Genomic DNA, 12956 nt, shown 5'->3' on the forward strand with positions numbered 1-12956 from the left:
ATTTAGTTTCCTTTTTCTTATTTATTGTAAAGCTAATATTTCTTGAGTAGAGGAACTTGAATGTGTCTTGTTTGGGTCTGAAATGCGCTGATCCAGACATTATTACTGTAGTAATAATAATAATAATAATAATAATAATAATGTTTTTTTTAAAGCGGACCCCTTGTGGCTGTCCCGGGAAACAGAAGCAGGGAGCTTAGCGCGTCCGGCAGTGGGAGGCGACAGCCTGCGCTCTCAGCTCCGCTCTGCCTCCATCAGAGCTGTTGGCTGTTTGTTGTGATCGGAGGAAGGCATCAAACAGTCCCAGAAAATAACGCCCGACAACAACAAAGCATGGAAGAAGAGAGCAGGAGGAAGATGAAGGAGAAATTTGGCCTGAGGCGGGACATCGTGAAGGAGTTCCTGGCGGAGTTTCTGGGGATCTTTGTCCTGATCGTGAGTGTTTCTCCTCCCTCCCTCTGCACCTGTCACCCAGCTTAAACAGCCGCTTTAAAGCGGCTAATAAGACTCTCTGCGGACTGACCGCAGCCCCTCAAATGCCTCTGCTATAGCAGATAATTGGAGGCTCTCTGAGGAGAAGGTGGAACTGATGTGATATTTTAGGGCTTTTTCCCTCCACACATAATGTGTTTCTTGTAGCTACAAGGTTGTAAAAAGAAGATCATTATTGAAGTAATATGCAGAGCAGCACTGTGTTATCTTCCAGTAGAGAGTCCCAGCCTCCACCTGAAACCCTCTGAGCTGCAGCTGCCACCTCAAAGAGAAGAAAAAAAAGTCTGCTTTAATGTCTGGGACGGCCCATCAGAGGGGTGATGCATCTTCCACAACAACCCTTTTTATTTGTGGATGACTGCTTTCGCCTCAACACTCCCCCCCCCCTCCTCCTCCCCCTCTAAATTACTTGTGCCTTTTACCTAATAAGTGAGGGATTAATTATTGTTTTGAGCTCCAGCTTAGACAAATTGTCTGTGGCAGTCAGAGGCTGTTTGTGGACAAGAGGGCTAGTGTTAATGGTGAGCTTAATTGGAATGATTAGAAACAATGAGGCTTTTCTAGCTGCACTCTTTGTGTTTTTGTTCTTGTCTGTGTCCCAGCTCTTTGGATGCGGTTCAGTGGCCCAGACGGTGCTGAGTAAAGGGGCTCTGGGAGAGCCGCTCACCATCCACGTCGGTTTCACCCTGGGAGTCATGATGGCCGTCTACATGGCGGGGGGAGTGTCAGGTAAGAGACGATTCAGACCGGTTTTCTCCAGGTCGACTCCGATTCCTGACTGGCGGAAAATGTAGAAAGAAAATATGAAAATTCTTCCACTTTCTCAACCAAAACTGTGTGCTTTCCCCAGGTAAATAGATAAATAGATGTCACTTTGTGTGGAACACCTGGAGAAAAAGCTGCGCTCACTGCAACCACTTCCTGGTGTTTCTGATTTACTTATTAATATATAGAGATTTTTTTTCTTGTATTATTTCTCTTTTTCTTTTCATCAACTTATTTTATTACTTTTTCTGTGCAGCACTTTGGGGCCGTTTTAAACTTGTTTTTAAAGTGCTTTATAAATAAATTTGACTTTGACATGTAAAAGTTTGTTGATGTTTTTTAAAAGTTTCCTCCAAAAGCTCAACTATTTCCAAGTCAAAATTTCTTCCAATATGATTAGGAAACATAAATCAGGCTGTTAGTTTCTGCAGTGATGCAAGTGACAAATCCTCAAGTTTATGGAGATAAAATCAGGCAAAACAATGTAACCTGATAATTGGGAAAAAATGGGACTCTTGTAAAAAAAAAAAAAAAAAATAGCAGATAATTAAGATAGTCTAGGTTTTGTTTGTGACATTTAATAAATTACTTTACAATTCCCAGTTTTAATTCAAGCAGTAATTTGCGATTAAAGACCCAAATAAGCACATATCAGGTATAAATATAAGGCAGGATAAAATATAGTGGTGCAAATTAATTATGTCCTTTTCTGATCCTGCAAACATTTCAGTTTTTGAGTTTTTACTTTCTGGTAATGAGAAGAAATGCTTCAGTGTTTTGGCTTTAAAAAAGGTTTAATTATTCTCAAAGTACCTTTGCTACTGGAACACTACAAAAACTCATTTCAGAGGTTATTAAATGTCAGAAATTAAAATTATTACACATTTAATCAAGCATATTAGTTTGTAAATCCAAAATTACATTTTGATTATAATCTCATTTCAGTATATTTAACCTTTACCAAGTTGACACCTTTTTTGCTTTATTGAAACAAAGCAGGTTATCAAAATGAGCAACAATTTGTTTGAATTGAGGTGTTTTAGTTGTCCAAATACATTTATTCAATTAATTGTAATTTGACTAATTTGGTTTTTACACTCGTATAATTTCTGTTCAGAAATGTGGATTAACTCTGCAGCAGCAAAAAGTATTTTAATCCTGAGACAGACAACGGAGGCGAGAAAAATATTAATTCTTTATTCAGACGGGTTGCTGGATGTCTCCAGCAAAACAAAACAATGTTTTTTAAATCACTTTAATTTATTTGTTATTAATGGCTGCGTAGAGATAACTGTATTATTATTTGTACTCCTTTACGTTTAACGTTGCTGCCATTAAACCAAAACAGTTTATTTCCGTCACTGAGGTAAAAATGTCTCTCAAAAATGCTAAAACGTAAAAAGAAACTGTCTGTGTGTATTTATATTTATACACATATAAAAAGAAACTCGATGTCATAAAATGATTTTACATTTCTCAAAAAATCAACTAAGAGGAATTGCGACACCAGGCTTGTAATTGCCGAGCAGCTTTTCTGCAGGTCTCCACTCTTATTTTAGCAACTTATCTTTGGTGATGAATCTGAAGTGTTTGAGACTGGAAGGCCTCCGCGCCATCATCCTAATCTTTTTCGCTCAGGATTCTGTCTGAGCCGCTTCGAAATGATGTTGCTACTTCCAGTCAGAAGAAAAATGTCGGAAAAATAAAAATAAAAATCCTTTTTCACCAAAATCTGTCAGGTTTGTCAGCAGTCACATTTTCTCAACTAAAGCTGTATATTCTGCAACAGCAGCAAAAACATGTGGCGTTCTTTTAAATTAGTTGGAGTATTTCCAGTATGTTAGCTCTCATTTGTTCCTGTAGGAAACTTTTGTCAGTACTTTTTTTTTTCGGTTGAGGCTTTGCGTGTTTGGATAATTATTCTGTCTGGTTTGGGAAGCCGTGAAGCTGGGACTTCTGATGTAACCATAGCGACAAGGCGTTTTTTTTTTGTTTGTTTTTTTTTTTTTTACAACTTGGAGCATCTGATTAGCTTCGCAAAAGATCCAATAATATGTCAACTACGACCCCGAATCCCAGAGGAGCTGAAGGAGGAGGCTTCATGGATGCAGTAGAGCAGGACCAATGAAAAGAGAGAGAGAAGGAGGAACTTCCTGTTCAAGCAGGAACTTCCTGCGGTCGTAACGGGCTCAGATCATTTCCAATGTCTCTGTCATATGGTTGATGTTGTCAGAACAGAACTGATGTCACCTAGAAGGTGTTTCTGTGGAAAATCATCTCTGCTGCCCAAAACGGGACCTGTTAACACTTCCTCACCTACAGTCTTCAGTCAGAGGCCTCTTCAGATTTGTTGTGGGACTGACTGCTGACAGACAACCTTCCATAACGACTCTTTAAACATATGTGGACGATACAACAATGGACTTCACTTTAAGTATTTTAAAATTTTAATGACATAAGCCATAGTACGTCACTCATCATGGTTCAGAGGTAAAGCAGTGACTGTCAGTGAGGAAGTGGTGAGAATATAAAGAGTTAGACAAAAGTTCAAGATGGCCGCAACGGATTCTAAGAAGCAGAAGTTTAATAAACCACAAAGTCATGTTTTGAAATAGTTAAGGCAGAAAGTATGACAAAAATATTTCTTTTGTGATTTACAGTTTATATAGACAAACAGAAAAATACATGCATTACTATACTTGTTTGAAAATGATGTCAATTCTTATACTTTAGGTAAAAAGAAATATTTTATTTATAATTATATACATTTTCAGAATTTATTATATATATAGTTTCAATATTAAACATTCTAAATCTATTCAGACTTTTATACACTTTTCTCTGATTTAACTTTTTATAGGTTTATGTTTCAGTAAAATGAACATTGTTCTTTTATTCTCTGAACTACTGACATGTTAATTAAATTACAAGCAAAGATTTAGTTTTTATTTGCAGAAAATGATAAATGGTTAAAATAAATTTTAAAAAAGATGCAGTGCTTTCAGACCTCAAATAATGCAAAGAAAACAAGTTCATGTTCATTCAGAGACAACAATACTAATGTTTTAACTCAGGAAGAGTTCAGAAATCAACATTTGGTGGAGAAGCCAGGAGGTTTTCAATGGGGTTCAGTGCAGTGGGCTCTTTTCCAGAGCTGTGCAGTAAATCCATATATGTCAGTCCTGTGGTATAAAAATCATTAGCAGAACAGCTAAAGCTGATCACTGTACACCTGGTTATTCTGTGCAACATCATCAGAATAATAATGATTATTGTGAGGTAAAAATCAAGATAATAAGAAAATCTACTTGAACAAGTAGAAAATAAAATTTCACTCCACTTTCAGGACGGTTCCGTATTTTACAGAATCATTTATGACTTTCACGGCCGGTGTATGTTTCTCTCTTTGGAGTAAATCTTCAGATTAACAGAAGATTAAACCATGAATCGACGCTGAAGACGAATGTTGTGATTTTTCAACAGTCGGCTCCCTATTAAGAGCAGCTTGGAGACTTCAGAAGAATAGCAGAAAAGCCAGAGGACAGAGAGGTTAATATATGGAAAGCTTTTGCTGCATGACTGGGCCATTTGGTCCGCAGCTTGGTGGGAAGCTTCTGTCCAACGACATCTCTGAAGATGATCGTAGGTATTGGACTAATGAGCTTTACAGGGGCATGGGTCTGCGGAGATGAGGGGGGTCAGGTGTGACAAGCCCGGCTCTCTGGGCTTCCCTGGCAGAGCGGCCCCATAGGAGAAGAAAACACAATTGGTATCACTTTGTAGTCGGCAGATTTTAGCTGACAGTGTACGGTAAGTGTGACACATCATGGTCACTCTAATGACCCGCAGTCTACGTGTGCCTTAAGCAGATTCAGGCAGATTATGTCAGAAGCAATTCGGGCAGGCCGGGCCGGCTGCTTGTCGTGGCTGGTGTTTGTGAACAGGATGGGGAGATTAACAATGGGCGCATGGCTGATACCCCCCAGCGGTGTTACCCCAGCGAGGTCAAAGCCAAGATCCCAGAGTGTTAAATAAATGACCCCACACTTGGTAACAATTGGCTGGAATGTCCTCAACACTTCGCTTCAGGACAAAATATGGGAAAACAGATCTGAGGGAGCAGAAACCCAGAAGAGTGAGTCGGAAAGCGTTGGATGAATGGAGGAGGTTTGCTGATGACTGCATGAATCTGCAGCCCGCTGAGGCTTGATCTGCAAAACTTCTTGAATCTCAGTTGTTCAAAAACGAAGAGAATGTTAAAATGGAAGAGCTGGTGGGGGAAGAAACTATGTACATCAGTGCTGCATGCAAGAGTTAAAGCAGATTTTATAGAAAAGAGATACATTTACTTAGTTACATTAAAAAATGTAACTTTTAGGACTATATTTTTTGCGCTGCTCTGTTTACTTTTACTTGGCTTCTCCACCCACTGAGTGTAATTTCACTGGATGATGAACAACCGTATTTTAACCAGCAAGACACACACACACACACACGCACACACACACACACACACACACCTGCAGTTTCATCTTGAAAAATGTTTCCTTTGTTGTAATTATGTTATTTATATGAATTACTTTCAATTTGAGCTTTAAAATTTCCACATATTTTATTAAATAATTTATGTTTTGACAAGTTGCTCAGTACTTGAGTAGCTTTTTTTACTCCAACTTAGAATAATTGTTTAGATTTCTATTTTCTACTTCTACTTTAGTAATAATATGTATAAGTAGTGCTACTCTTACTTGCTAACTCTGATTGTAAGTGCATCAAATTGGGAAAAGTATTTTTGTTAAATTTAAAGACAGTAAAAGTAGAAAATATTGTGGCAGCATGACTTTAGTTTTTAAATACAAAAAAGTCTGTAGAAAAATCACTTAAAATGAGCAAAAATCTGTTTTTCTGTGACTTTGTTGTATAAAAATCTGAGTAGTTTTAAAACCTTTTAATTTTTCGCTGTGTCTCTCTCAGATGTTGAAGTTTTTGATTTGTTCAGGAGGCCATGTGAACCCGGCCGTGTCTTTGGCCATGGTGATTCTGGGGAAGCTGCCTCTGAAGAAGTTTCCCGTCTACGTGGCGGCACAGTTCCTCGGAGCATTCGCCGGTTCCTGTGCCGTCTTTGGCTTGTACTACGGTGAGATTAAATGTAGAAAGTGTGGCAAAACCAAGAGCAGAGGAATGTCCAGGGTTTCCCCCAGTGTATTACAAGCCTGGCGGGCCACCAGGCTTTACTTCTGCCCCCACCAGGCTAAACAATGTTTAAATGTTTGCGTTTTTAAGACTTTATGATTGGTGTTTAGGTGTTAATATTCCAATCTTTTAATAACACACAATTATCAGGTGATATTTTCAAATTTCCTGTCAACTTTAAGCATTTTTTAACTCAAAAACACGACGGGCCGCTGGATGAACGACTGTCCCAGCATCCAACCGCCAGGCTTAGCCAGTTTTCTGGGGGAAACTTTGAATGTCCCATATTTTAAATCTACTTTTTTTTTTTTTTTTTTTTTTTTTTACATCTGGTGGATAATTTTCCTCTCCTCAGATGCTTTGATGGACTACACCAGTGGAGATCTTGCAGTTACTGGTGAAAATGCAACGGCCAACATATTTGCATCCTATCCTGCAAAACATCTGTCGGTGCTAAACGGGTTTGTTGACCAGGTGAAGTTCAAAATTTATACTTCTGATCATAACCGTCTCAGAAATATATAGCTTAAAGAAATTTATGATAATGTTTTTTGAATTACACAGGTTTAAAGTGAATATTTAGGCTTTAGCTCAAACTATGTGCTGTTAAGTTTGTGGGATAATTTATACACAGTGGATAAGCTGACAAACTCGAGTTATATTAATCTGCTATTTTAAAGAAAAGTGTTCTAGATTTTATCAAAAATATGTTTTACTGGCTTCTAGATACCAAAAGATCCAATTAAACAATAAAAATAGGAGAAATAACTAAGACAAAACAGGATTTTGGAGTTCAAGTTAAAGTGGCCTTTCCATTCTTTAAAATTTCTGGTAAAAATTGAGAGCAAACCTTAAAAACTTTTTGTTTTGTTTTGACATATTTATACAGTGAAATATTTTTGATTGATCCTAACTTTAAAACTCTTATTATTATTATTATTATTATTATTATTATTATTATTTTATTTTATTTTTTTTTAAATACATTTGTTGGTAATTTTAACTCCTGCAGGTGTTTCCAGTTCTTCATAATAAAAATTATTTATTTCAATATTTAATTTAAAAACTGACCCTCTCCATAATGGACAGATTTGATGAAAGTTAAAATATTTACAAGCTATTAGAAAAACTCTAATATTTTCTGGTAGATGGCTTTGGATGATGATTAGTGAGGAGAAAAAATCTCCAAAAGTTACAAATGTAGTTAAAGGGAATTCTTCAGTGTAAAGACAATATTACTGCAGTAAAGATATATTTACCTGAAGACTTTTTACACATCTTTACCAGGTTGGAGGCAGTTTTATCATGTACAAATGTTTTTAGGATGTTTTGTGCACTTGACATTATATTTAAATTATTTTAAAACCTGCAGAAGATCAGATCATTTAAAAGTTAAAACACTGGATTTGGCACAAACCAGAGAAAGGTTTCAGTGTCTCCAATCAAAACACTAAACTGTAAGTTTAGTGATTTGAATTAAGGTTCCTTAAGGTGAGATGCAAAAATAATTTCCTTTGTACTCATGTTATAAATCCCTTATAACATGAGTACATGTTAATCTTTTACATGTTTTCTGGAGTTGGAGCTTCTGAAATTTGGTGTCATGTGAGGGAAAAAATATCCAGCAAATTGTTATTTATATGGATAAAAGAAAAATTAAACGTGAAGTTTTAGCTTTAAACAGATTTTATATTTAACAACATACAATTGATGCAGCTGGTGTAGCAAATATATAAACATTCATACTGGGGAACAATGTTAAAGGGGCAGTTTTATGTAAAATATATTTTAGCTTTATATCATGTTATATAGTTACTCCCTCATCAAAACATATCTGGAGTTTTGATTTGATTCTTTCACGCATGTTTGAGATATCCTTTAATCTCCATGGCAACCATTCAGCTGTGCAAAACGCCTGGGTGGACCTAGCTCCGCCTCTCCCACTCAGCTCCTTCAGACTAGCCAGCAGCAATTAGCAAACACCTGGTGGAGCTGGGCATCTGCTCATTAAATGAGCTACTTCTCAGAGTAACGCTGCTAAAAATGTCGTTAAAGGGTTAATAAAGAAGCCATGACTTCCTGAAGGCGGAGTGTCAGAGAGTTTTTAAAGAGACAGAGACCTAATTTCAAGACGTCAAATCAGGAACTCAAATTTCTTTTAAGTCAAATTTGATTCTATAACATCTTAAAGTAACACAGTTACTTGACTGTGCCACAAAATGGCACTACGTGGCAGGAAAATCCATGATTGTGCCCCTTGAAGCTGTCCCACGCAGCGTGAAACAGGAATAGAGACCCCCTAATAGGCTTAGAGAAAAACAGGTCAGAGGTCATTGCAGCAGATGAGAGGACTCAAAAACTTCCTCTCAAGAAGCAAATTCAGCAGCTAACACAAACCCAAAGGCCAGGATGGGGGAGCGTCCTGCTCCACAGCCTGCGCCGGCGCCCCGGTCGATCAAAAGACCCAAAACAACTTCAGTGTCTTTTTCCTTTCCTGATATTCAGAACAATGTTTGGATAATTATCCGACGTTTCTTCTGCTTTGGAAGGTTATTGCCACCGGAGCGCTGGTCCTGTGCATCCTGGCCATCACTGACAGGAAGAACATCGGCGCCCCAAAGGGCATGGAGCCGCTCTGCATCGGCCTGACCATCATGGCCATCGGCGTCTCCATGGGTCTGAACTGCGGCTATCCCATAAACCCGGCTCGAGATCTGGGCCCCCGGCTCTTCACTGCTGTGGCCGGCTGGGGCATGGAGGTGTTCAGGTGATTTAAGTCTTTAGTAGTGAGAAAAAGCCTCAAAACTAATAGAAACTGGTGAAAATCTGGTCGTCTGCCTTCTCTACGGAGAGGAGAACCGTTTCTGTTCCTGTCCAATCTGAATTAATATTTTAAACACGATACATGTTTAAAAGGAACAGCTTCTCCCACATATAAGTATGAAATATTTAAAAGTTTATTTCAAAAATAGAACCACTGTATGTTCCTTAGACTTGAACATCAAAGATGCACGCAACATCTTATGTCCTCAACTCAAATATTAAAAAGCTAAAAATGAAAAATAAAAACAGCTCACTAATGTAATTTTGTTACAGCTGAATTTGAGAGATACTGCATGTTTCCAGGACTGGGATGAGGTTTGATATATAAGGTGCACTAAGAAGCAAAGGTTTCTGTTTTAGATGCCTCCTAACGGTCACAAACATAAAAAGCAAGCTTAAGCTTAATGCAATGCATTCAACATATTTATCCAAATTTTAATAATTATTATTTAAAGGAACATTCATGAAATGAACATAAACTGATCTGTTCATTACAGCAGACATCTGGTATCAGAAAAATGTCCAAACTGTGACCACAAATAAAAAAACAATCCGTGCAGAGATCCTCAGTTTGTTTTTGAAATACTGAAATATTGCTTTTTAACATTCTGTGCTGTTTTTCCAGCTTTAAATTCACTGCTGAGTTGTTTTTCTTTTTTTAGTTTTAGTTTCCCTGAACACATTGTCAGTCCACGCAGGATGATTTAGGTTTTACTTCAAAGCCAAACTGGTGTGATGGACACATTCCTGCGGCCGCCTCGTCAGGCCCAGTGCTTGGATGGTTGGTAGATTCATGCTGTTTGTGCCTTTGCCCTCGGTGGCCGTCATCCTTGACCCCGCTCTGGACCAATCTTTTTAACCCCTGCCCCTGAAAGCGTCTGTGCATGTCGCTGCTTAAAGGCATTCAGAGTGACTGCTATGGTTGTCAAACGAAGAACAAAACGCTGCTGGGGTAAAAACGTCTAGAAAGTCCAGAGCGGTGCAGTAATAAGGCTGCTCAGTTAATCTCAGGATGTGTGAAAGCAGCTTTTTTTTTTTTTTTTTATTATCTAGTTTGAAAATGATACTGAAATATAAATATAATGAGTTGTTGCTCCAGATGTGGATTCTTCAGCTATAAATGGACTTACAGATGTAAAATGTTTGAATTTCGTGCATTTAAAGCATCCTACCAAGTTTATTACAGTTAACTAACAAAACGGAAAATTAGAAATATTTTTAACTGAAAGAAATAAAAACAAAAAATACTATAGAGTATATAAAACTAACGTTAAAATACTGAAACCTTATTTGTTTTAATGTTTATGAATTTCTTTATTAGCTTTTTGAACTGATGTGAAATTTTTTTTTGACTCACAAAAGCAGTTTATGTCGTCATTACTTCATGCTCCTCCTGGTGGCGCTGCAAGATTCTGCAAAATGGTAAAAGTTTGGAGAAAACTCCAGTCAGTTTTTGTTCAACAATAATTTAATACGCTTTTTGAAAATTGTATCTTCTATTGCACAATCGAAGCATGCTTCACAATACTGCACCTAAGATTTAACCAGATTTAGAAAAACAATACTTATTTCTAATATATCTAATAAAAACCAAGCTGAAACTAAACAATATTTAACTCATAAAAACTAGAAACAAAAAGTGTCAATGAAATTAAACCGAGCTATAATGAAAATATTACATCCCAGTCTCCTACCATGATAATTTCTGTTTTTCTTTGCTCAGCGGGAAGCGGTTGTGACCCAGAGAGTCCATCTCCTGAGCTGATCAGTAGATTTAAGCCTCTAATCCAGACGTCTGCCGCCTCCAGCTTCCTGACAGAGAGACTCGGTCTGTTCAGACGACTGTTTACTTCTGTCCATGGATCCGTTTACCTCCATTAACGGCCCACACCACGACACTGACCCGCCGTACTCTGTAATCTCAGTAAACGAGTTTAAAAGGACTGAGAGAGAGGGCACACCAACAAGCAGAGGACTGTTCTGTAATCCACGATAAATTCATGGTTACACCAGACTGAATATACAATGTGTGTTTTTTTTAATGTGGATTTTTACTTTATATTGTGTTGGATGAATTACCGTATTTCCCAGAGCGCACCTCACTATAAGCCGCACCCGCAAAGTAAAAAAAAAAAAAAACAACAATAAAAAAATAATGGAAAGTACATATATAAGGCGCACCAGGCTATAAACCGCTGGTATCTCTGCCGCTCTCGGTTTTTCAATCTGATATTAAGGACGCAGCCCTGCGTCTCCAACGCCGAACCATGGATTCGTTCACGCCGAGCTTACATGCAGCGGCTCTATTTCCCTCCTGTACTGCCAGATCTTTAGCCTTCAACTTAAAAGCTGCATCATATGAACTTCTTCGTGTTTCCATGATGAGCGGCTTATGAGTTTTAAGAAATTTCTCTGTCGTGCCTGCTGCTAGCATGTGCTTGTTCTAAATGAAAATGAGCACTTTCTTCTTTGATTTCCAATTTTTGACTTCCAATGATTCACTTCCTGCTAAAGAGCCCCCTGGTGGTGGAAGAAAAATCCACAGAAAAGCCGCAGCGGGCTGTGAGCCGCATGGTTCAAAGCGTGGGGAAAAAGTAGCGGCTTATAGTCTGAAAAATACAGTAGAAGAAAAGGACTGATCTATTAAGAAACTGATCAGAATCGCAGCAAATCCTGATAAACCCAACATGCTCCGTAAATCTGCGTTGTTGTATCAACCTTCTAGACCGCTCAGGTCTCCTGGTTCTGCATCACCAGAACCAGACATGGAGAAGCAGCATTCAGCTTCTACACTGTAAGACATTTGAGCCACATTTAGTTGTGTCTACTTATCTTCTGCTTTTTATAGGTTTTATTGGCCTTTATTTGATAGTGATAATGAGGAAGACATGCAGCAAAGGACAGGAATCAAACCTGCGACAGCCACATTGAGGACTAAGGCCTCCTTGTGTGGGTTGAGCTTAACCCCTGCGCCACCACAGCACACCTAGCTTCTGCTTTAAGTCAAATACATTTTGAGAGTTTTAGATTTTGAACCTATGTGTGACTTTGTGAAAGATAAACTTGTAGGAGTAAGTTGCATAAATTTTTTTATTAATTTAGTCAAACCTCCAACAGTTGAATAAACTAGAGTTTTTAGGCAAGCACTTAAAAAACTGAAAGAAGAAAAAGACAGGAGTGGGAACTATTTCCCAGAATGCTGAGTTTAGTTTAGTTTAATAGACTTTTATTTTTTGCATATGATAAAGTTTACAGAACGGTGCGTCAGCTTAATGATGGTGTCCTGTGTGCAGAGCTGGAGGCTGCTGGTGGTGGATCCCTGTGGCCGGACCCATGGTGGGCGGAGCGGTCGGAGCCGGGATTTACTTTCTCTTCATTGACTTGCACCAACCTGAGCCGCAGAAACAGGACAACAACGTTCAGGACAAATACGAAATCATTACCATGACTTAACGGGAGTCAAAATAAACAAACTGAGCGTTAATTTCTTAATAAAAGCAGGAAATAAATATCCAAAATATTTTTCACTAGTTGGACTCGTGATGCACATTCCAGCTTTTTTTTTTTAAGTAATTGACTAAAATATATTTTCCTGCTTTTTATATTCGGGTAAACAATAGCCATGCAATATAAACACAAAATTTAGGAGTGAAATGTGAACGTTTTTTTTTTCCCAAAATATC

General features: G+C 38.0%; 1 protein-coding gene across 1 annotated transcript; it reads left to right on the forward strand.

Annotated features, from left to right (window-relative positions):
- The first annotated feature begins 213 nt into the window (after window positions 1-213).
- Window positions 214-12926, forward strand: aqp9b (aquaporin 9b). The gene is made up of 6 exons (XM_007574871.2): window positions 214-435; window positions 1095-1221; window positions 6257-6394; window positions 6806-6924; window positions 9000-9217; window positions 12567-12926. The coding sequence occupies exons 1-6, from the start codon at window positions 334-336 to the stop codon at window positions 12724-12726; spliced, it is 864 nt and encodes a 287-aa protein (XP_007574933.1). The 5' UTR covers window positions 214-333; the 3' UTR covers window positions 12727-12926.
- The last annotated feature ends 30 nt before the right edge of the window (window positions 12927-12956 follow it).

This window comes from Poecilia formosa, unplaced genomic scaffold, assembly GCF_000485575.1.
Source record: "Poecilia formosa unplaced genomic scaffold, Poecilia_formosa-5.1.2 Scaffold363, whole genome shotgun sequence".
In the NCBI taxonomy this organism is placed as follows: domain Eukaryota; kingdom Metazoa; phylum Chordata; class Actinopteri; order Cyprinodontiformes; family Poeciliidae; genus Poecilia; species Poecilia formosa.

Bases quoted from the DNA above. Each gene is read 5' to 3' on its own strand.
- aqp9b (XM_007574871.2), top strand. From the start codon at position 334: ATGGAAGAAGAGAGCAGGAGGAAGATGAAGGAGAAATTTGGCCTGAGG. The intron at 6,925-8,999 runs GTGAAGTTCAAA...CTGCTTTGGAAG, and splicing joins TAAACGGGTTTGTTGACCAG to GTTATTGCCACCGGAGCGCT. The intron at 9,218-12,566 runs GTGATTTAAGTC...TCCTGTGTGCAG, and splicing joins TGGGGCATGGAGGTGTTCAG to AGCTGGAGGCTGCTGGTGGT.